The sequence below is a fragment of the Carassius auratus genome, chromosome 26, assembly GCF_003368295.1.
Source record: "Carassius auratus strain Wakin chromosome 26, ASM336829v1, whole genome shotgun sequence".
NCBI classification, from domain to species: domain Eukaryota; kingdom Metazoa; phylum Chordata; class Actinopteri; order Cypriniformes; family Cyprinidae; genus Carassius; species Carassius auratus.
Genome location: NC_039268.1, coordinates 7,366,829 through 7,392,351, shown reverse-complemented (window position 1 = coordinate 7,392,351; position 25,523 = coordinate 7,366,829). Strand labels below are relative to the sequence as shown.

The 25,523-nt window shown below is 36.5% G+C and overlaps 1 protein-coding gene across 8 annotated transcripts; it reads left to right on the top strand.

Annotated features, from left to right (window-relative positions):
- The first annotated feature begins 1,401 nt into the window (after positions 1 to 1,401).
- LOC113044201 (RNA-binding protein 47-like) lies at positions 1,402 to 24,742 on the top strand. 8 transcript variants are annotated; one of them, XM_026203949.1, is made up of 7 exons: positions 1,402 to 1,643; positions 8,193 to 8,350; positions 15,750 to 16,473; positions 16,909 to 17,407; positions 18,868 to 19,074; positions 20,132 to 20,322; positions 21,514 to 24,742. In XM_026203949.1, the coding sequence occupies exons 3-7, from the start codon at positions 15,781 to 15,783 to the stop codon at positions 21,766 to 21,768; spliced, it is 1,845 nt and encodes a 614-aa protein (XP_026059734.1). In that variant the 5' UTR covers positions 1,402 to 1,643; positions 8,193 to 8,350; positions 15,750 to 15,780; the 3' UTR covers positions 21,769 to 24,742. The 8 variants fall into 8 exon arrangements, with proteins under 8 accessions (XP_026059734.1, XP_026059739.1, XP_026059733.1 ...); XM_026203954.1 differs by having other exon boundaries at positions 8,193 to 8,354; positions 18,871 to 19,074; XM_026203948.1 differs by having other exon boundaries at positions 8,193 to 8,354.
- Positions 24,743 to 25,523: the final 781 nt, after the last annotated feature.

Sequence of the window (25,523 nt, the reverse complement as noted above, 5' to 3'; positions counted from 1 at the left end):
AGATTGTTTATGCCTTAAAGTGGTAATAAAATAAAATAATAAAATGAAATAAAATAAAGTTCCTGGTCTATTTCGTGTTCATTTTGCTGTGTCACTATAATGCCCAGTGACTCTGCAACCAGAGATGAGGAATGTAATTTTGTCCACTCCTGCTGCTTTTGCCTATGTGAAATTCACCTGCAAGCCTTTGTCATATCCAACATTGAGGAAGTGTTCCCGATCTCTCTCTATGTCTCTTGTTTTCTCTCTGCATTGTCTGTCTATTGAGAGAGAAGAAGGTGTGTTAAATGCATTGAAAGGCGTTTCTGTGTGTGAGAATAAATAGAACTCTTCTCAGAGACTTGTATTTCACACATGGGGGTTGATTCATTTATTTTTCTGTTTTCAGTCAAGTCAAGAAATCAATGGTTTAGTGAACCATTCTAATCAGTGACCAGTTATTAAATGAACTATTTGTTTGCCTGAGAAAACAATGTTGCATATTAGTGAATGATATTAAAGTGGTAGTTTACCCCCCAAAAATAAAATTCTCATGTAGTTACAATCCTGTACACTGAAATAAAGTAATTGCTAGTAAATTTCACAAATAATAAAGGCAACACATTGAACTGAACAGTGAAAATTATATTTTGTAGACAGACTGAAATAGTGTTTTCTTGTTAAAATGTTCTCCAATATGTTTTATGTATTTATTTATTTCAATTCCCAGAGGTCTATGAAAATCAGTGTGTGTTCATCTTTGTGTCACATTGATGCCTTTTCTGTGTACATCAGAGAAACCAAATGGGATGGTGAGCTCTGATATGTTTAAGGTGTGTGTGTGTGTGTGTGTGTGTGTGTGTGTGTGTGTGTGTGTGTGTGTGTGTGTGTGTGGAATGCTGCTCTGGCCTGTCTCCAGGTTGAGGGAGGATAGCGTTTCCAATCCGAGAAGCTGGAAGCATTCTGGTTTGGTGAGTTTTTGAGGCACACACACATACAGAGAGAGAGAGAAAGGAACAGGTTGCTCGGACCAGCCCGGTGAGATGTGAGACAAAACATTTCCAGGTACTAACTGCTGTAGACACAGACTGACAACACACACACACACACACACACACACACACACACGCTCTTTCTTTTTATCAGTTTCTAAAGATTTAACGTTATATATATATATATATATATATATATATATATATATATATATATAGTTTTCTGAAAAGTTTGTCTTTGACCATTAAAGACTGGTTCAGTATTCCAACAGATTTTTTTCTTCCTCACTGCAGAGGAATGTGAAGATTATGTCAGTGAGAGGCAGGTACAGAGACTAGCGCTAATTACTCCCTCTCTCTCTCTCTCTCTCTCTCTCTCTCCGCCCGGTCTCCCTCGTTTTCCCTCCCTCCTCCTCCTCCTCCTTGCCAGTGAAGGAGACAAGCAGGGGAACAAACAGCAGGGACGGGGAAGTGAAACAGTTTGGAGACAGAAACCAAAAGAGAAAAAGAAGAGAAACTTAAAGTTTTTTCAACACTCTGGACTGTCAAGACCTGTGAGAACAGACACGATAGCGGGTGTAATACAGAGAAACAGGGATGAATGTGGTTGATCTGCTGTGCCTTTGATTAATGCAACACATAGACTCTCTTTGACAGCTACTAAAAGCGCAGGTAAGTTCCCACATTCTCAGGCATGTCTTTTTGTGATCCTCTCCTTCAATGTCTCATGTTTTGTCAGGTTTCCTTCCTTGTTCTCTGTGTGTCATCTTCTCACAGATGGTCCAGCGATCACGTTCTCCCCTCTGACCTTATTTATTTTCATAGAGTTAAACTGACATCTCTCTTTCCCTCCCTCCCCTTTTCTATCTTTTTTCCTTCTTACAGTTGTAAGGTTAGAATGTCCTTGTGTTGCGAAAACTGTGTTGAAAGTTGCTCTGCGGGTCTTTTGTGTGTGTGTTGTGTAACTGGGCTCAGGGGGTGTGCTATAATTTAGTGTGTGTGAGAGAATCAGGTTTCTGACAATGAGACGGCTCAATCTAAGAGAAAAAACAATGATTAAAAAGATTTAAAGGCCCATTCCAGCCAACGTAAGAGTTTGCATGCTTAGTGTAATGAGTGTAGACGTGTACTTTTTTCAGAGGGGAATGGCACAACATGAACGGACAAGACACACACTTCACTTTACAGATTAATCACCATTTCATTAGCAAATATTTGTTTCTAGAACCGTAGAATCTTGTTCTTCTACTAGCAATGTATGGAAATTAAGTCTTAAAACACGTAATAGGGAAGCTTCAGCTACAACTTTAATGTGATGTTGAGTTGTCTCCAAAAAGCAGCTACATCTGAGGCAAACTTCACTTTAGGAAAATATCCAAAAGGTAAAAATGACTCATATACTGTATGTCATAAACAAATTGATCTTTTAGGGTTAGGGCAAGTTTGTTGCTATTTTAATAAGTTTTATGTGAGAAGAACAGCTGGATAACTAGGTGAACGTGTGTGTGGGTGTGTTTACTTAGCTGTACTTGAGGTATAATTTTGTCTACAGAAGTGAACCTAATTGTTCAAAACCTCCCTTTGGGGGATAACTATGGACTTTTTCAATTGGAAAAAAAATATTAATAAACCATGTTTTTTTTCTTCTTCTAAAATTACAAGACATTTTCTTTTAGTTGTAGTAGACAGTGGCAGTAGTATTATATATATGTTTAGACCAAAATCATAAAAGTTCCCTAGGTATATGTGTGTGTTTGTGAATGCCTATGAATGGGTTATTTTATGTGGGGGGTAAAGAGGTCAGGTGTCTTGAGAGCCGACACACTGTGACTTTGCATTGTGGGGGATGTAGTTTAAAATAAATAAAATTAAGAACTTGAGAAGAATTAACACTGAAGGTGAAGTACAAGGAGGTGAAGTACAATGAAAAGACAACGTGTGTGTGTGTGTGTGTGTGTGTGTGTGTGTGTGTTCGTGTGCGTGTCTCAATGTTCATGTGACTCTCTGTTGTTACTCTAAATACCGCATCTGTTAAATGTGTAGGCGTGTTTATTTGGTGACAGAACTTTAGGGGCCCAGTAGTATGTGCACTTGTGTGTGTGTACGTGTGTGTGTATTGGAAATCTGATTGGCTGTGGCTCTGACTTAAACCAGTTATCTTTGCCTCCATTCAGCTGCTTATCTGAATATCAGAAAGCAGCATATTAAGGTGCATGTGTGTTTTTGGAATTTATGTGCATGTCACTTTCATTAAATATTTAAATTATTTTATTTTTATTTTTATTTGGCCTTTACATTTCATAAAGACAAAATCATTTTTGTCTTGTGAATTGCTTGTGTAAACTTGCTTGTGTTTCTGGTTTACACTTCAGAATCAGTAATGCTGTTATAATTGCTAAGTCCGGTTAGTTTCTGTGAATCGTTTTTTTTTTAATGAACTGATTCACAATTTTGAACATTTGGTGAGCATTAAGACGGTAGCAAAAATCCATTTAATCTGGAGCAAAAATCTTTTTGAAGTTGCTATGTTTGTTTTCTGCTAATCATTTCAAATAGTCTGTTTCAAACAATTGATTCACAATTCTGACTTAAAGTTATGATGTGTAGCATAGCATTTTCATGAACTATTTTAATGTAACATTCAAATATTCATGCAAATAATGTTTGCCATAATCATGCAAATATTTTAATGTCATATTCAAAAGTGTTCATAAATATCACTTTTTGTTACTGTTTATTATTATATTCTGATACATAAATCTTGAAATTGTTCCTTCCATTTAATAACAGAAAATTAAGGATTTTATCATAAAAATGCAACATTTAATGAATGATAGCCTTTTTATAGTTCTAAAAATATCATCCCTTAATGTCAGGGTAAAAGCGTAAAAATAGATCTTTTACTTTCATTTTTTCTGTGCTATATCATTAAGTTCTATTCTCTAAATGTCTTTATTTCTTAAAGAAAATCTTAATCCCTACAAACTCTAAATGGAATATAATTGTAAGGTTTAGAGACATTTCTCAATTCTACATCCTTTATTGACTCAGTAGTTTTGTTTCCTCTTTGAGGGAAACACACATTTCTTATTCATCCACCTTCAGCACTTCAGTCAGCCTTCCTTGACTTCTTGTAGACATACTATTAGATATAAAGAAGGAAATGGAGAGAGAGCAAGACGGGTCACCTCTCTTTCTGTGATCTTAAAGTCATATGACTGATCATGTGACCTCCTCAGCATGACTTTAACCCTGACAGACATCTGGACAAGTGTATGTGTGTGTGTGTGTGTGTGTGTGTGAGTGAGTGAAACAGGATCTCCTCTCTCTCTCTTCTGCTTTTCTTCCCATCTCTCTCCCTAACACACACCAAATACCTGCACTTCACAATGAATTCATTCTTATACTCTCTCTATAGACAGACTAGAAGAGCCGTATGTGTGTGTGTGTGTGTGTTCAGCATGGTTCTCCTCCAGGTACTTTGATTAAAAGTGACTTCTGAGGGGTGGAGCTCTTTTAGACCAAAGGCTTAATTTGGGATATCCCACCGTGTGACATGCACACACACACACACACTAGTCTCCTTAGTGACACAAGTTCTGCACGTCTGAATCAAGTCGCTCAATTTCTCTCTGTCTTGCTAATGCTTTTATGCCGCTTCATTACACTCTTCTCTCTCTCCACTTTCATCTTTTCTTTGTTGTAGTAAGTAATAATAGGCCTCGTTCATTGAACCCAATAAACAGGACAAAATCTGGACTGGTGTGTGAATATTGTTATGTACTTCTGCTAGAGTGTGTGTGGAACGAGAACACAATGATCCATCGTAGTTTGTCCTCTTTTAAATGTAACTATTTAAAACATCTCATCCTTCATGCACTGATACTGAAGACTCAAACACTTGCAAGTGTTTCCAAGTACACCCTGTCCTTCCAACAAGACCTTCAATGTTTTTCAACCAGAAAAACAACGTAGTACAAAAATCAACTTCTTTTCTCTTAATATTATATTTTATAAATATATTGTAAATGTAATCCATCTGAATGTTTTAATCAAAGTCTTCTGTAGACATCTGATTAACAGGTTTAATTTAGGTTTTTATTCACATATTAACATTGATCCACACATAGAGTACATCAACGGAGGCTCAAACATGCTTGCTTGATGTTGTGTGTCCAGTGAGCATAGTTAAACTTCCTTTTCTCACATTTGATGTATTCTTTAAGTATAGATTAATACATAAATATGTAAATAACTGCCTTTATTATATCTGTTCATCAAATAAAGTGATCATGTCCTTTTTGAAGACTTGGATTTAGCTACTTGATTCATATGGATTTCTAGGCTATCTATGATTCAAATTTTGGTAGGATGTACTTTAAATGGAGGGACAGAAATCAACCTGGTTTCATAATCTTGGTTTTGTGTTTCAAAGATGAAAGTCTTATATGTTGGGAGTGCAGGGTGACCCTCAAGTAAATAAAAATCGTAGTATCCTAAACCAGAACAGAATGTGAAGTGTCTCAGAGATTGCAACAAATGAGTTCAGCATGATATTACTAGGGCTTCTGTTTATTTTTGCTTTGTTTTTTTATTAACAAAATAAAAACTGCAACTCTACAGTTATTTCAGATGGTGGAAATGTATCATCTTCTCCACTTAATGCAGTAACCAGTGTTGGGGAAGTTACTTTTAAAAGTAATGTGTTACGATATTGCTGTAATACTTCAGGACAGAAGCTTTGAAATATTTTGCCAAAACATTGGACCAATAAGACTTCACTTCACTTGAAATCTCATTGTTTTAAAATCACCCTATGTATTACACTTCAATATGGCTCTTCCGTGTCTGGAGTTATTTAAAGCTCTTAAGCAGTTGAGCCACCAACTCAGTCACCATCATATGACCTTGACTAAGAGATCTTACTGTAGGTCAGACGTATTACTAGCATAGAAAGTCAGAGCGCATGTCTGTTTGCGTGTCCGTGTGTGAGTCTTTATTCTATTCATGTATGCGTACAGTGCTGAAGTTTGAGTTAAACCTGATTTTCCAGTTACCTTTACCAGCAATGTGTGACGCAACATGTGCAAAACTAAAACACACTTTCACAGTTTATCTTAATTCCCCCCAAACACACACACACACACACACACACACACACACGTCTTCTACCAACTGTCACTTGAGGATATATGTTTATCTAATATTTTTATTACTTTTTCTGTAACAAACACACTCTATCTTGAGAAAGCACAGACGAAGAACTTGAACTCAATAAAGAATAAGGTTTTAGATGTGTACTGTGGGCACTGATAAGGTTATAAATGCAGACTTTGCCCCCTCTCAAAGTACAGTGTGTTGACTCTACACAGCCTCACCCTGCTTTATGGCCTACACACAATGCATCATGTGCCTAGGTTTTATAATGTTGCTAATGATTTAAAAGATCGTATCTGATGGTGCTATTTTACATCTCAAGGTTGCATTTTGAATGATTGGGGATAAACTTCGGAAATGTTTCCTTGTGAATTAATGTGTGTGCATTGTGCATTGTGAGCACAGGACTGTTGTAGACAGTTGAGGGATCCATCCAACTGGTTTGCCACCCATTTGTGTGTGCGTGTGTGTGTGTGTGTGTGTGCGTGTTTATGTGTGAGTGTGTGTTTATTTTGTGTGGCTACTAAGGCTTCTTCTGACCAGCCAACCACCTCAAACTAAAATAGTTTTGGTTCTTAAGTGCACCATCATTTCCTGTTTATGCATGTCCCCCATCGCTCTTCTCTCATTGCCCTCCCTCATTCAGCCCCCATGTTTAGTAGTCAAAGCTAAATGTGTAACAAGTGACCATCATCATATGACATCTTACTGACTCTGCAGAAAAATATAATCGAGTAGTTGACAAATAACATGTCCATGAACTTTGTTTTCAAACCAATATGTGGGCTATAAAGGAAAGTGTTGCTTTTTAGCATAGTTTAAAGGGGTCAGGGTCACATGGTCCTTCAGAAATCTGATTTAGGAGTTTTAGGAAACACATTTTATTATTAATAAAGTTGAAATCAGCTGAAAAGTTGTGCTGCTTTAATATTTTAATGAACACCATGATTCCCTTTTTTCGGGGTTCTTCGATGAATACAGAGTGCAGCATTCATTTGGAACACAAATCCCATTATAAATGTCTCTACTGTCATTTTTGATCAGTTTAATGAATCCCTGTTGAATAAAAGTTTTGATTTCTTAAATAAATAAGTAAATAATTGAAAATAAAAATAAAAAAACAAACAAGCAAACTTACAGTCCCCAAGCTTTTGAATGAAAGTGTATAGTCATTTTAGGCTGTCATGTTTTGCAGTTTTGTTGGAGGGGTCTTAAAAGTGTTAAATATATATATTTTCCTGTCTGCTACCTTTCACATCAATATAGTCGCTAGAGAATTGTAGTGCCACCGGCCAATCAGTGTTCCCAGATTGTAATTGTCATCTCTTAATGGCTTCTTTTATTAAGCTACTAAGATTTATCTAATGTAATTTATATAATTTATTTTTTTCATTTGTAAAATATTTTAATGAGGAAGAAATATTAAGTGCACACACAAACAAGTTTTTGATCAAGTATAGCATGCTCCTGTGCTACCTAGAATTTTCCTTTTTATAAGATCACTTTTGGTTGTCTCAGTTTCTGAATGCTCTTTCACTCAAGCACACACACCCTTCTGCAAATCAATGATTTCCACCTTATCAGAGAAACTAAAGCAACATACAACACACTGTAACATGTAAGTACCTGTTTCTTAGGAACAGGAATGAGAAGATTTCACAGTCCTTTCCAGGTTTGAATGTGCATGAGGGCCGCTGATCTTCAAACTGTTTGTCTCGAAATGTTTTTGAATGCAGGAATTCAGGAAATTGATTTCAGGTTAGACTGAATAGTTTTCATAGTCAGTTGCCACTTATAATGAACTTTGGCTCAGTCAATGGACAACCTCATTCACAGCTCACCGCACACAGTCACGCTCCCGCACAGATGTCTCGTTTGCTCCCAGAAAAACAGGAGAGAAGGGTTCTTGGGTGTGACAAGGAAAAGGAAGGAAGAAAGGAAGAAATATAGGAGAGAGATGTAGGAGGGGGCACCTTTGCTCTGCCCCACCCCTCACATGCACTGAGTAAACACTGTTTTACCAACTGCACCTCCAATCACACACTCCGCTTCTCTACCCCACAGACTGTGTGCGTGAGACCGAGAGATTGACCGAGAGAGACAAGAGGGTAGCCGCTGACGCCAGACAGACACAAGGCCCGAGTGTGTGTTTGTGTGACTGTGTTAGTGAAACACACACCAGCTACACTGCCACTCGGACACACATTCATTCACCTGAAAAGGCAGGTAATGTGTGTTTCTTCATTGTGTGACTGTGACTGCTGGGATTCTAAAGTGTGTGTGTATTTTCCGCTTGTTTAGTTCTGGCCGAGGCTTTATTTAAATGATTGGAGGTAACTTGTGTGTTCTTTTTGAGTGGCAATGTTGTAATGACCTTTTATGACCTTCAGGGGAACTTAAAAAATGAAAACGATACAGTACATTTGTTTACTGCATGGTAATGATGTTGAAATGTACTGTTGAAATATAAATAGCATCTTAGGTAATTTGACTAGCAGCATTGTGTGTTTATGCAAGTGAGCAAAAAATATAGTAAATGTAATTGTGCGTCACAGTTCGCTGCGTTGGTTGTTGGTCTTTGGACTCAACTCCTTCAGCCTTATGTTTGCTGTTAGGGTGGGCCCAGACTTGTGCGTGTTACTGTTATCAGAAAGGTTTACGTAGATATCTTAGTTCTCCGTGTACAGATTTTTCATTGAAAATTCATCAGGAGAATGTGATGAGACATCAGTGATTTGCTTACTTGAGGCATTTTTGAGCAGATCATCAGCTGTGTGTGTCTATATCAATGGACTGTGTTTAAACAGGCCTCGTCACATTGTGTTGCAGTAAGTAGATTAACTTCAGGAGTGAAGAGTTCAGACTGCAAGATAAGAAACCTCAAGGTGTCAGCAGCATTTGTGGTTCATCCCAATGCTCTAATGTGTGCGGTGTAGTAGGTGTAGAGCTTTAGGTTATAGGAGGATGTGTGTGCATTTGTGATTTGTCACTCAATATGTGTTTGTATGCAAAAATGCTTAATATGTGATGTTGTGTTTGATTATGTGAGTATACACTTAACCTGAATCATTTTAAGTTTTCTACTTTCCTGATTTGTTATTTATTGTTAAGGATTGTTAAACAAAACTATTGACATGTAAATATCTAAAATAACTGAAATAAAATAACCGAAATATCAGGTTAAAAACCTAGTAACTAATTGAAATAACATACGTTTAGCAGTGTTAACTAAAAATAAAACTGATCAACATTTTCATTGACTGAAATAAAGCGGAAATAAAATAAAACATAAATTAGTTTAAAAAAAAACTTTATAACTTTTAAAAGTGAAAATTCAAAATGTTGCCTTTGTAAGTGATTGAAATATAAAAAGTAGAAGTACTAACTTTTCTAAAAAAACTAAATTATAAAACAAAAATGATGAATAAAAACTAATTCTAAATAATAATGAATACTATAAGAGTGTATAATAATACTTAAATAACACTGATCGTTTGGGTTATTTAATGCCTGTTTTTGTCTAGTTTCTAAGCCTTGAGAACAAAATCATTGTGCGTGTTTTATATAAATGACTAGATAAATGTTTTACTGTAGCATGTCTTTATAGAGAATTGAAACAGAGGATTACAGGAATTGAGAACGGTGTTGTGGGTATGATGGCCACCATGTCCACACGTCTCTCACTCTGTCTGACATTATTTGACGCCAGTGTTCTGTTTTAAGAAACCGTGTCCTTTATGTTATATTGTAAAGTCATGTGATCCAGACATTCATCTGAGATGCACATAGCATATATACTGTATAGGACCATATACAGACCTTTCAATACTGAGCTTTCTTTGTAACTCTGATAGTTCTCAGTGCTGATTCTTGTTAGATCTTTCTCACCACTGAATACAAGGATTTTATTACGTCTTGAAAACTTAAGAACACATTTTTGTTCTGGACAGCTTTCAAGAGATTCACTCTGAGATTCACATTTCTGTCACTTTCAGTATTGCTGTTGACAAACAGATGATGCACTAGCTGTCTGGATCACATCATTACACAAAGTTCCAGTGAACAGTCATTGAGAATAAAATGTATTTGTTAAAGCACGTCTATGTTTACATATTTGTTTTGGCCAACATCTGGCCACTTTGGCGTATAACTATAACTGCTAGGCTGATTAACAGAAGTTGCAGTTCCCTCTTGTGTCACTTTCAAAATCAACCAGCAGCTTTTTCACTGGATAATGTGTTTAAAATGAAAGCTGAATTTTGTGAACCTTAAGTAAATATTGTGTAAATTATCCATTTAATTTCTTTAGATGTTTTCTTTCATATTATCATATTATCGATATTTATTGCCATTTCTGTAGTGCTAAACTCAAGATACTGACCACTTGCAACCGAACAATTATATATAGAGTATGGAGAGTGTGTCAAATTAGAAAGAATTGTGGAGCCTGGTTTAGAGAGACTTAATGTTAATGATCTGCACAGTGATTATGAAGTGTCACAAAGGTCGGCGTTTGTCAGAGATTAGGTTTAATAATTATAGGACACCATTATAGAGTTTTGCTTAGTCATTGAGAAGAACACAAGGTTCTGAGCTTTTCGGTTTCATCATGTGAGTGGTTTTTTAAAATATGCGGTTTTAAGAGTCTCTTCGGCAATAAACATTAACTCACCAGATAATCTGTTGGTCATGGCAACAAACTTTGACTCTTAACGCACTGTGGCACTTGTATGGATGCCGAGTGAAAAAGGAGTTAATCTAAACCTTGCTGACACACCAACATTCAGACACAGTAAAAAACATGCAAAAACTCTCTCACCCATGTCTTTTAGCCACCTTTTACCCCTGAGAGTCTTTAATGACACTCAGGCCAGCAGAGCTCTTGTGCATATGTGAGGGCTTTTCTTCGCTCTCTTGGTTGCTCTATAGAGTAAATATCATTTGAAGAGTCCTTGACATGACTAAAGAGATGCCCAGTGTCTACACATAAACAGAAAGACAGACATAAAATGGTTCAATGACATTATGGGCTCATCTGACTCATCTATTCATTTATTCAAAAATGCATAAAAATGCAAGGCAGTAACTAGTCAATACTGTATGCATCTTTTATGATAACCATGTTTTTAATCCCTTTACTATAAATTATTTGGATATTTTTTGTGGTCATAAAGTCAAAAACGTCAGGTGAAACAACTGTCCTGATAGCCTTAAGAAATATCTTGTTAAAATAATATAGTTATCCAAAAATTACTTTTGGATGCTATAGATAGATAAAAACAATGCATTTTTTTATAAAGGTAATTTTAGTTCAGGTTGTAAAATCTGACGTGGTGCAATTTCCCGGAAATGCATAATATTTACGAATTTGTAAAAAAACATTTTTTTAATTATTATACTTTAGGGACTCATTATTTAGATGTGTACACTCATGTGTATTTAAGGTGTAAGAAAAAAAATACTTTGCATTCAATGGTTGCACAATTTTTTTATATGGTTATCAAATTTAAACTTTTCTTAAATAAATGAAAACTTTTTTAAAACTTGGCAAATGTTTTTTGAACCATTTTTTTCCCCTTTATCGTGGACACTCTTATTTGTCATTGACTCCAATGCCTCTTCATTATTTGTTGTGAGAGAGTGTATATTTGCACTTTTAAACATGTATCTTGCAACCAGGCCAAAATCACAACCGCATTGTTAATAGACACATAACAGCAATTCTACAATCTTTTCAAACTACAGTACAAACTCATGTATGGTTATTAAATCTAAGCAAAAAAAAAAAAAAAAAAAAAGAAAAAAAGATGGATATCTTTGAAGTTGTATCCTTCACACTTTTTCCCATCATGCAAAATGTCAGCGATGATCAATCTTCCAAGCCACAGTGACCCAGCTCTGTACAGCATGTGTGTGTGTTTGCTGTCAGAACAGTACTGTGGGAGGCCAGCGTGTGTATTGTTCTACCCTTCTACATTTCACTCTTTTCTTTCACTGAGATCGAAGGAGTTTCACCCTAGAGATACTAATTGATATTTCGAGATACAAAAGCTTTGTGTGTGTTATTGTGTACCTGTGTGTGTGAGTTTATATGTGCTGATTGTCAAATATTGTCCTGTGTTAAAGAAGATCAGATATACTTCTGTCGATCAGTATCTTATATAGTATAAAACCTTTGTGATTGCACACACAAAACCTCACACTTTCCAAGGACGATCCTCCTTCATTAACACACTTCATTCCATAAACTCATTTGATATTTAGTTACACGCAGGTTTGATTATCTTATTAAGTTATGATGTTTATTAATATTACTTAAGGTTAAATAGTAAGAATATAAATTCAATTTAAAAACTGGTGTTATATTGTTCTTTCATACTAAATACATCTTAAATACTATTATTCTCAAGATAAGTTTAATCTTCCGTTTTAAGCTATGGAGACTTAAAAACTGTGCATTCGGTTTCCACATTTTCTTTAAGTAAATGTAACATGTTTTTGATGTAACTCGTATAAGGCATTTAACACAAATTTGAAATTCTCAAATGTTAAAATGAACATGAACTAAGATTGTAATATGTTTTATAAATGTATTTAACTAATTTATTACATTTTAGCTCATATTTTTTAAGTTTTAATGTTGTGTTTTGCATAATTTTGTTTGAAATTTTAAAAAATATTTAAAGATTTTCAGAAAAGTTTATTTAAGAATGTGTCTTTTTTGTTGAAATGAGTTGCACTCTTTGTGTGTGTGTGTGTGTGTGTGTGTGTAGCTAGTGATTTGTGCTGGTTAATTATCCACCTGCTGCTGCCTCAGGTTTCCTTGCACGAAGTACACATGCACACACAGACTTATAAAGGTCAACCATTGCCAGGCAGGTACAATGAGATATGGAACCTGAAATGGCTGGAAAATTAATAATCTTTTTCCACCCTCTTGATCGTGCATTTTCTCTGTCTTCCCACTGATTTTCACTTCCTGCTGTTTTATATCTCTACGGAACAAGGAAACTTCTAAAACATTTCACTTCCAGATATGCATGAGGGCCTAAAAAAATGCTTTTTAAGTCTTTGTTATCCCCAGTGATTTACCTCAATATTTAACTGTCAATCATTTTAATTACATTTATTACTTTACAAGAATTGATTACTTCCTATTGTGATTAATTAGTAATTAATTAATCATTCACAATTAATGAACACAATAATTAAAATTTTAAGGTATACAGAAACTGACCTAAAGCAAATCTGACCTAAAAAGTATTTTGCTAAAAAGCGTGAACGCCATATCAAAAGCCTATCACTGCAGTCCACATCACTCCTTTTACAGTCGAGCTGTTGCTTGAGCTCCGCCTTTTGAAGCGTGTCAAGGTGAGTACAATCAAGAGAGAGAAACTCTGTAAGACTCCAGATGTTGAGCGTAGAAACGCGTCACTTGTGAGAACATTCGTTCAGTGCTGGATGCTCACGGTTAGTGTTTGGAGAGACCGACAGTTTTGAACTCTGTTTCGCTGCTTTTTTTAATACGAGTAGCCTATGATTAAATATACGCTCGACTGACTTGACGTCTTTAAACAGTTGCGTTTGGGTCTTGCGTACGAACACAGCCTACTTTTTGAACGTGATGTCAAGTTAAAATAAGATAAACATTTAAAAACACGTCTCGAGATCTTGCGTTTTTTTTTTTTTTTTTTTTTTTTACAGCTCGTCTCACATTTTTTATTGCCCCCACGTAGTTCTATAGGAGGCATTTGAGTTTTTATCGCGATTTTTTTTGTCATAATTAATCGCATGAAAATGTCACCTCTGTTATTTTCACATTTTTTTTTTCTTATGCTTTCTTACTCTCTTTACTTGTTCATTTTCTGGCAGAGATGCATAATTTCTTCTCTCTCGACCTCTCCTTCCTCCAGAATTCTGCTGAATCGTCTCAGATTTGTCATGCAGTACACTTCCATTGACCCCACTTCCACCAAGAGACTATGCCCAATATGAAAACCTGAAGTTTATCTTAAAGGATTTTTTTTTTTTTTTTTTTTTTTTTTTGTAGTAGTAGTAGTAGTAAATGCCCATTATTCAAATTCTCAACTTTTTTTTGTACTATTATTTAATTAATATTTGTATAAAATTGTATTAAAATCAGTCACTATTAGCTGTTTTTGCCAAACATTTGCATAAGTGAATACAGAAATGCTATATCCACAGATGATTTAAATGTCTCTTATTAGTTGGTCTGCTTGGTCCTTTATGGCTTTTGATTAGTCAGTCTGCTTTTCTTCCTGTTTCAGCTTGGCCTTGAGCCACACATGTACTGATTTTCAGTATATGTGTGTGCAAGCGTGTGAATGAGGAAGTGTTTATGGATGTGTGTGAGAGAGCTTTGGTTTAGTACTGCTGAGTTGCCTGTTATTCCAACCTCATTGTCACAGTCACATGCTCCTTCAGCGCGCCTCTTAGAACTCATCATGAAAACACCAGGTACCGACTTAAGCACGGTGGGTGTTTGTTTAAACTTTATTCCTGAAGTATATTAATAATAACTTTTAAACCTTGTTACTTTTGTCCATTTTAGTTGTGTTTATTTGCATTTTTGTGTCCGTGTGAGTTGTGTGAATGTTGTGTGCTCCCGGATAAGCTGTGTGTGGGTCAGCATGCTCTGCATGTGCAACCATGGTTTCATTGCTAAGCAACCTAACTACCTTTGCCCCGTCTCCAGAGGCATCAAGGTCCGGCTAACTGCTAAATTACTGACTTAAGCCAACTAACGGCAAAACAGTGAATATATGTACCGTTTAATGTTCATTAAAACATTATATTGCCTACAAAATCATGGTTTCTTTATGTCAAATATTATTTCTTTGTCAAAGATTTTGCTTCCATGCATCTGTGTTCTGATTATGGAAATTTCTAGACTGTAGGATTTAAGCATTTTGGAGATTTTTTCCATGCTAGAGAATAGACGTGGCTTGGTGTGGTTTATTAGGCAGCTTAAGGTGTAGAAGAGGATTTACGTTTTGTCAGTGTGCTTGTCTTAGATAATATAGGACTTATAATTTATGTATTCATATTTTGATCTATCTATCTATCTATCTATCTATCTATAAAAGTTATTTATTTTTAACAGCAATGTTATTGGATGAAGTTGGATATTAAATTATACTATTAAATTGTATTAAATTGTTGTTTATTTCCTTCAGTTTAACATTTAAATTACCTTTACCATCATCTAAGGCTCACTTAAAGTTAATCTTTAAAACACTTAAAAACAACTTATTAACACTGTTAATTGTATTCTCTAGCAAATCTCAAAATTAATGTCACCTTTTCATACTGTGCATTAAAATGTAAATTCTCTAGTTGCATTCAAAATAACTGATTTTATTTTTTAGTAATTTATTTTGAATTCATTTAGACATTTTTAATACAGGCCACTTAACCATAAGATGAAAATAATAATTATTGGGCAAAATTTTTATATTGGTACATCCCTAGTTTACATGAGAAATTTCAATTTATTAGCTAATAGATTTATTAGCTAATTATGTAGTGATGCTTGCAATTTGTTTTCAGTACAAATAACATATACATACTGACCAGAATACATTTTTTGTCTCTTTTTAGACTCCAATCCTGATTGGATGCTTGTCTCAGAATGACAGCTGAAGACTCCGCCTCTGCCGTTGCTATGAGTAACCCTAGCCCTTCCTCCTCTTCTAAGGCCTCCTCTGAGCATCCGCAGCATCACAGCGCCATCCCAGAGGGAGTGGCTGGTGCCCCCAATGAAGCTGCCCTTGTGGCCCTGATGGAGCGATCAGGCTATGGCATGGTGCAAGAAAATGGACAACGCAAATATGGGCCACCTCCTGGCTGGCAAGGCCCCTCCCCTCCTCGCGGCTGCGAAATCTTTGTGGGTAAAATCCCACGTGATGTTTACGAGGATGAGCTGGTGCCAGTATTTGAGACTGTAGGACGGATCTACGAGATGCGCCTGATGATGGATTTTGATGGGAAGAACCGTGGTTATGCATTCGTCATGTACACGCAGAAGCATGAGGCTAAGCGAGCAGTTCGTGAACTCAATAACTTCGAAATCCGTCCAGGAAGGTTGCTAGGTGTGTGCTCTAGTGTAGATAACTGCCGCCTCTTCATTGGTGGAATCCCAAAAACCAAGAAACGTGAAGAGATCCTGGAAGAAGTTTCCAAGGTGACAGAGGGGGTGCTGGATGTGATTGTGTACGCCAGTGCTGCGGACAAGATGAAGAATCGAGGCTTTGCCTTTGTAGAGTATGAGTCTCACCGTGCTGCTGCTATGGCCAGAAGAAAGCTCATGCCGGGGCGAATTCAGGTTAACACCATTTTCCACTGAAATTTTTAACTTCATTATATACTTGCAAAAGGAGAATTTTTGAAGACTCTTCACACAGCTATTTTCCATACAACAGAAGTGACAGACCACATCTACTAAGCTCAAAAATGCTAGAAGTTCTTCAGTTAACAACTTACTTAATGGGAATATTTTGATTGGATCGCTCTTATGGGGCTTCTATCATTTTTATTTGCACTTTTTGAAGCTTTATAGTATTGTTTCACTGAAAAACAGTTGTGTGAAGATTTTTATGAAAAAAAAATAACAGCATAGCAGTTTGAAATGACATGAGGGTAAATAAATAATGAGAATTTTCATTTTTAGCCGAACTATTCCCTTATTTATAATATTTTGTGAATATACCTACCTTAATTTAAACCAGTTGTGTGTGTATCTCTTTCTCTATGTATACAGCTCTGGGGTCACCAGATTGCAGTTGACTGGGCAGAACCTGAGATCGACGTTGATGAGGATGTGATGGAAACAGTGAAAATTCTGTATGTGCGCAACCTGATGATAGAGACCAGTGAAGATACTCTACACCAAACCTTCAGCCAGTTCAATCCTGGCTGTGTCGAACGGGTCAAAAAAATCCGAGACTACGCCTTTGTTCACTTCGCCAGTCGAGAAGATGCGGTGATTGCTATGGACAACCTGAACAACACAGAGATCGAAGGTTCCCGCATCGAAGTAACCCTGGCCAAGCCTGTGGATAAGGAGCAGTACACCCGCTATCAGAAAGCATCGAAGGGAACGCCGGCTGCGGCTGCAGCTGTGGCTGCGGCTGCGGCTGTGACAACTACTGACAACAGCCAACAAAGTTATGTGTATCAGTGTGACCCATATACACTTGCCTATTATGGCTATCCCTACAGCACACTCATTGGACCCAACCGAGACTACTTCATCAAAGGTTGGACACTTCATTTTTTTCTTTCTACCCTCTAAGATCAAAATGAACAGTGGGGAGAGTGTGATTCTTAATAAAAAAAAAAAAAAGATCCTATATATATATTCAAGAAATGCAATGCCATTTGATAAAATCAAAATGACCTGAAAACATTCAAAACAATTGATTTTTCTTGATGACCTTGTGTATTATGCAGTTAAACAAATACGTAATCAGACTTGATCTGTAAAAACAAATGTAGGGGATTAATTACAATAAATGTTTAAATTATGTCTTTTTAACTCAGAACTTTCATATGGCTACCAGCTTTAAAACAGTGGTTCTCAACTGGTGAAAAAGAAAATTAAATGCTAAAAATCATGGTTATATATGACCCATTCAAGAGGTGTAAGGGGTGCTGTAATTGCACTTCATTACCAGTTACACTGAAACAAGGCAAATTTACTTTTTAACACTTATGTACCATTAAAAGGGGGAATTTTTACTTTTATCAAGTAAGTCTCAATAGAGTACACATACTAATATAATGGAGATTAAAATCGTTTGGTTGGACACAAATGTTAAAATTGGCTTCAATTTCAAGAGACTTTTAGAACCCAAAATCACTTTTCCTATTCAGCCTAGTCATTTTAATAATTTGCATATTAGTTAATGGTAATTTTTATTAAAAATTTTATATAATTTAGCATTTTAGTTCATGGTGATTTAAAATTTTTGAGGAAATTAACAGTATCTAATATAAAATCCAGAAACAAAACTATTTGAGAACAGCTGTTTTAAAAGACACATCCCGAAACAAGAAGCTCTGTCCTGTTTGTTGCTAATCACATTTCTAGTATGGCCACAAGATGGCATGCATTTTGAGATTGTTTTGGGCTGAAGGGCTGAGATCCCCAAAATGTATGATACTGAAACTAATGATGGGAATCTGGTATTATTAAATTTCCTAACCCATAATCATCAATTACAAATGCTTGTGGTTTTGGGTTGGGTTGTAACAACTGAGATCATTTTTCTCTTTCAAATTTAACAAAGAATTGTGATTGCGTATTCATTCTGAAACATACTTGTTATATATTTGACCACATCTATTGTCTGATTAAAACAATACTTTATCTTTACTTTTAATTTCAACTTTGCTCAAACGCCACCACTCCCATCTTAAAGAATGGAAGGGAATTGCAAATATCTCAAGAGGTGTTCACACTGACAGCAATTTGAATTACAATGCCAAAGAGTGATAGTACCACACCCCACCTCAATCACAAAGTCATCGGTGCTAGCAAACCTTTTTAGCAAATACATTTAACTAGAATCGTAAGCTGACAGAAAAAGCTAATGACTTTACTTCAATCGTCTGCTTAATGCCATGCAACGGGGTTACCAGTACATATAGATATGTATGTATGTGGCTCCTTGTGGTTCTGTTACTGAACAGAACCTCCTTTCATTTTTATCTTAAGCAGGTACTGTAAGAGGCCGTGGCCGTGCTGGGGCCGTTAATAGGGGCCCAGGGCCCCGCGGCTCATACCTTGGTGGCTATTCAGCTGGCCGAGGCATTTACAGCCGCTACCATGAAGGAAAGGCCAAATTACCGGATAAGCCTTACGAGATCATGACCAATCTAGAGCTGGCAGCTGTGAACCAAGTGGGCATGAAGCCTGGCACAAGTCAGTGTGAAATTAAACCACATATATTTATGAAGAATTTAACTCAGTTGTGCTTTACTCCATTCAGTGGAGGCAGAATCTAGAAACTTCTTGAACCATCAACCATAATTTACTAATATTATTTATTAGTGAAACTGAGCCATCAGTTAGTTTTAAATTCAATTCTTAAAATGACAATCAAGTAAACTGGAGTTATAAAAAAAAGTATGGATAATTTATTAAACTGTACTGCCCCTACTGGCCTGGAGTGGAACACTAACTTCCTTTCTTTATGACAGCTGTCATGGCTGTCACTGCTTACCCTAGTAAGCAGGCTTTTGGTTTCCATTTTATTGCTTTAATGCTTTCTTTCAATAATACATACAGTTTTCAAACAATTCTCAAAAGCTCTCAAAATTGTATTTACCTCTAGATTAAATATTACAATGTACAGTCATCTGAATAGACTGTTATTAAATGCATTATCATAAGACGGGAACTAAAACCACTTATAAAATGCTTTGAGAGCGTTTGAATTTGTTTGGGCATTGAGTTCAAAGTTCTTAATGACTTTATTTTCTTACTAATCAGCTGCTCTGTGTCGAAACTGACTGATCTTGCTGAATTCTGATCTGAGATCTGCGAAATCCTGACTGGACGTCACTTAAACCTGCTGAAACTAAATCTGAATTAACATGGGGAATGAAAAGAGTTTTTGTACATGGAAACAATGTGTGTGTGTTTATGTGTGTAAGATGGTGTGTATGTGGCTCTGTGTGGGTGTATTTTTTGTCGCTAATCTTAAGCTGAGTCATACACTTGTTGTAAATGAGGACAGGTTGTGTAAGTCTCAGTCTTTCCCTTTTTCCTGCTTTTAACCTTTATCATTTTTGCATTTTCTGACATATCTTTACATTCCCCAATTTCTTTACTGCCTCATTTCAGATTTTAAATTATATGTTAACTAACATATTGTAAACACTTTATATAGTGTGATGCACAAAATATGCTATTATGTAAAGTACACTATATAGTCTGCATATTTTTGCCCTTGTTCTAATTGTACGTATATGTTTAGTGGCTCTTCCAGGCCTCTGTGCCCAGTACCCTGCTATGTTTTCTGCTGCCCCTGCAACTAAGTTAATGGAGGAAGGGAAGATGCACGCAGTGGAGCACCTGATAAATCCTTTGGCCCTCCAGCATGACCCCACAGCTGCCTCGGCCACTGCAGCAGTCATGCCTGCAGTCTCCACACCACCACCTTTCCAGGTACTGTACTCACCTGCACCTGAGCAGATGGGGCAATTTGCAGTTATTATAACACTCAGATAATTCTAACACCACTGAAAGCAAAAATTCTGCACTGTATGCAACTTTAACAGCCAATGAAAATATTATTGAACAACTATGTGTAACTTGATCAAGCGTGGAGCGTTTTCTTACACTTTAAGATCCAACTGATACAGCTACCATGAGATTTGAATTGCAGTAGCAAATATTTGAAAGTGAAAAAGCAGAACTGGGACAGATATTTAAAGAAATTCTTGTAACTTCAGTTAGTGTAATTTTTAACTTGAAAAGGAAGTTGAAAGGCCTTCTCTAAAAGTTGAAATAGTTTTAATTTCGAAGGTTTTATAGGCCAAAATGCCAGTATATTAAATTTCTTTGAACTGTAATTATAAATTCCAATTCCTCTAATTCCAGTTCAAATTCCAGTTCAGCTTTCTATTCAGTTAAAATTCCAACTCATAAATTGGAAGGAGGCTAATTCTAAAAACATAAATTCCAATGAGCATTTGTTGTCGCCTGTAATTAAAAAAATCATCACATAAAAACACTTTTAGTGGCCAAAAAATAAAAATTTCAAATATTATCAGATAAATACTGACCAAAAATACACAACATCTAGTCAAAATGCTATTTTCATAATATTGTATATCACCTTCACAACCGTATGGAAATCTGTATGAATTTTGTATTCATAAGGTCATGATAAGTAAGATTTTTTTTTTTTTTTTAAGAAATTAAATTAGAATATCGAACTGTTAAAGGGATAGTTCACCACCTGTAATATGGGGTTTTAATAAAAGTTTTTTCTCTATGCAGTAAAGACATTATTTCATTTATTTTTTGAATCTGTACATGACTTGAGAAAATGAAGGAAAAAGTGATGTGCATGTAAACTTGTAATGCATTGTGCTCGATCAAACTATCAATAAGTGGAGATACAGTACAAAAATTCCTCAGTATGATCTGTAGTTTTCACAAAAGCAAAGTTTGCATCATACGGTGAACTTTTGCTGACAAAAACCTCAATCTTGGTGCAGGTAAGAGAAAAATGCTGCAGTACACCTTGTTCATTTACTGTCATCATGGTTATTGTCAAAAACACTTTATTTATCATTGTTTTATGGTGTCTAGCTAGGATATGGCGTAACAATCTATTTCTTTTCCTCACAGGGTCGTCCTTTAACTCCCATCTATGCTATGGCTCATAATATGCAGAGGATTCCGGCTGGAGCTGCCAGTCTGTATGGAGCCAGTTACATGCCTATCGCCACCCACGCCAACACCGCCACGCTGGCAGCGCTGCAGAAGAACGCTGCTGTGGCAGCCGCTGCAACCTATGGAGGGTACGCTGGGTACTTGCCTCAGGCCTTCCCTGCTGGTGCCACCTTCCAGATGCCCATTCACGATGTATACCAGACCTACTGAGACACGCACAGCTTCAAACACAGTGACTTACAATTACATCCACCGCGTCGCAACACGCCATCAGACATGTGCGCCACAACTATGAGGTCTGCTGGTTAATTGAACAACACAGAGTGAAACTGACATACAACTAAACTAACACATTCTGACTCGTGTGAAGCTCCCCGGAAGCCTTTAGATTAGATGCTACCAGCAAGGATGTAGGTTTCTGCTAAATTTATTCACAACTTTATCAGCCCCTCTGGCCCACATTTATTAATCCAGACGTATGACCTAGACCAAAACCACTTTTATATGCTACTGATTAACTTACCAGGACAGGTAGACTTTTGTGTTCTAAGTTATGGACTCAAACCCTTCAATGTGACCAGAACCTCACCTATTCTCCCTTTAGATCGATAGGAAGCAGTCTGTCAGTTCAGCTTCCTAAAGGAATTGACAACACTTGCTGATTTCCAAAGCCATCACACGACTGAATGAATGACAACTCCTGTTCTCGCATGCTCATTTGCATCTTTTATCGTTCTGCAGAGGTCTTGTATATTAGCTGATTACCAGTACAGATGTGGACTGACTCCGAGTGATGTGTTCATATGAAGTAATTCAAAACAAGACTCGCAGAAGAAGCACACCTACTGACATATCACCCTCTTCCCCACACACTCCAGCTGAGAATCACGAGCCAGAGCGTTCCTGTCGGCACACACTCCTAATAACGCTCTTCTGCATTCACGGCCACAAGAATACTGAAGGAACGCTGTAGTATTTGTGGACTTTAAAAAGAACGTATTTAATGCCTCTGTATGCTTTAGAGCATTTACTTTTGTTTTATGAAGAAAAACTGTCAAATGAACAAACAACTGCTGAGCAGGAACTTCAACAACCACAGAAGTAGAAGATTGAAAGTGTTTCATGAAAATACTGTATTTTGAGTTTATAACATATATTTGCAAAATGCGCTGAAGATGCCGAATCTTACGTCCATTGGGTTTCCTGTACACGAGTCTATATGCAAAAACCTGCATTCGTTTTTCCGCCTGAACTGTTTGCTTATGCATTTTTATATTTAGATTGTTTTAAGACTGTACTGTTTCATTGGTTTGAAGATGTCGTTTTTATTGTCTAGAGGATATTTAGCTTCTCTTAACTGGAAGATAGACAAACACTGTTTTTATTCACATTCTCAAAAGGCAATGTGTTCAAGAAAAAGAAAATTGGAAATATAGACGTTTTTCAGTCAGCTGGATATATGCTGGATAGCATTTGTTCCCTGTTTACGGGATAGTTCACCCAAAAATGAAAATACATATCTTTGCTAACCTGTATACCGTAACTTACTTTCTTTGCTGAAACATCAAAGACGCTCTCCATGCAGTGGAACCAAAAATTTAGGTTACTAAGATCTACTTTTGTGTTCTGCGGAAGAAAGTAAGTCATGCAGGTGTGCAAAGGCACAAATAAATTATTTTCATTGATTTGCATAATTTTCATTTTTGTGTTTTAAATGCACAAACTGGACTGACAAACAAAAAGTAGCTGGGTTGAAGATGCAGCATTATTTATGGTGACTTAGTTCTGCTTGATTGCACTGGTTGTGTTTGTCAATGACCAACCCTTATTTTTCAGACCACTACTGTGATTCCCAGCATTCAGTCCTGTGAAGTCTTATGTGCATCATTAGGAGAGCACAGGCTCCCTCATATCCGCTTTTGTGCCATTAATACAAATTACACCTGAAGTACTGTCCCATTTACCACTGAACCAGTTATGTTCATGTTGTTTATTAACGGGCTTGAGTTGCAGACCTTGAGTTGCAGAATAAAATCAGGTTAATGGCGGGATACTCTCACTTCCACCCCCTATTCCTCCTATAGATGAGCAGCAGAGGGTCCATCGAGTTTTGTAGTTTTTGCTTTCTTTTGTAGCTCTAACCCTGCATTTTTGTAGATCTCACTCCATGTTGTGTAGCTACTGTAGTATGGTATGTTGGCAGTGATGACTGTTCTGCACTTAAACATTTTAGGGTGTTAGAGGTTCTTGTGTATATGCTTTACAATATGTGTGTGAGCAGGCACTTTTGTCTCTTTAGAGGTATTTTGATACTCCTAGAACTGGAATGAACTGGACCAAACTGAAACCAGGGGGTTCAGAGAATCTGTTAATATCCTCATTGTCTTCTCAGCGACTGCTGTATATCATATTAATATCCTTCTGAAGACTGCTGTATGCCACCACTTTGCCTTCTGTAGGACTGTGTATGTGACATGTGCCTTTATTCAGACTGCTGTCTGTCAAGTGACCTCTTAAACTCTGTTTGTGATACCACAGTGCCTCTTCTGTCCTATTTTCTCTCAAAAAGTCAAGTTTTTTTTTCTTCTTCTTTTTCGTGTGTTATACTGTTGTTTCTATGGGGGCTCTGAGTGTTAGAGTGCTGCTTTATGTTGTATTATGCTTTCATGTGTTTCATGTTCTAACGGAGTTGATGTTTTATTAAGTATAGCATGTTTTTTTTTGTTTTTTTTTTAGAAGAGACTGAGTGAAAGTTTGGGGAAAACTTCACGGCATACCAAACACAGAATGACAATCCCTGCAGTTCACATCACGTTAGATAGAGACACACTACCATCACTGAGGACACTCTCTCTCAGAAATGGCATATCTGTGTGTTTTTTAGAAATGTGAACCATCCCCAGTAGTTTTTCCTCTGTCTGTTATCTAATCTTTTAATATAAGAGAAGCAGTCAGGATATATTTAATATATACAGTACAATGTTTTTTGTGTATGAAGTAAGAGGAAATGCTATAATATATTTTCAGAAGATATTTCCATCTCATTATATGTGCTTTAGAGAAGTTTAACAACAAAAACATCTTCTTCTTTTTTTGGCAAAGTGTACAATTAATGATAATGTGTGGATCTATAAATGTGGCTCTAAGTTGCCAGTTTGGAGTAAATATGTGCCCAAATTAATCAAAACATTCCTTCTTTTGCAATCATTTCATAAACACTACACATGTAGCGTTTTCCCTCCATTTTTAGACTTTGTTTCTTGTTACTTAAAGGCATACGAACAAGACAAGTTGACCTCAGCAGAGGACATTTAGATAATGTAGAATGTTATTGCCAAAATATTCTTTATCTTCTTCTTTTTTTTTTTTTTTTTTTTTTTTAGATCTACTTAGAACTGTTTTCTATTTCGCATTGTTTGTTTAAAGCTTTTTTGGCATTGTTGTATTTATAGAGGTAGTTTAATAAAGCATTTTCAAAAAGAAAAGCAAGATCTGTGCTTGTCCTTTCTTCTTTGCTCACCTTTTACACAAAATCGTTTTACTAGATATTATCAGCAATTGAAAAAAAAAAAACTATTAGTTTTATTAAAACACTTTAAATGTGGAAAGTCAAAGGGAAGTTGTGGCCTAATGGTTAGAGAGTTGGACTCACAATTGAAAGGTTGTGAATTTGAGTCTTGGGTTGGCAGGAATTGTAGGTGGGGGGAGTGCATGAACAGTTCTCTCTCCACCTTCAATACCACGACTTAAGTGCCCTTGAGCAGGGCACTGAACCCCCAACTGCTCCCCGGGCGCCGCAGCATAAATGGCTGCCCACTGCTCCGGGTGTGTGTTCACGGCTCTGTGTGTGTGCACTTTGGATGGGTTAAAAGCAGAGCACGAATTCCGAGTATGGGTCACCATACTTGGCTGTATGTCACGTCACTTTCATGTGCAATGTTTTTATTTAAATGTGTTCTTTTACT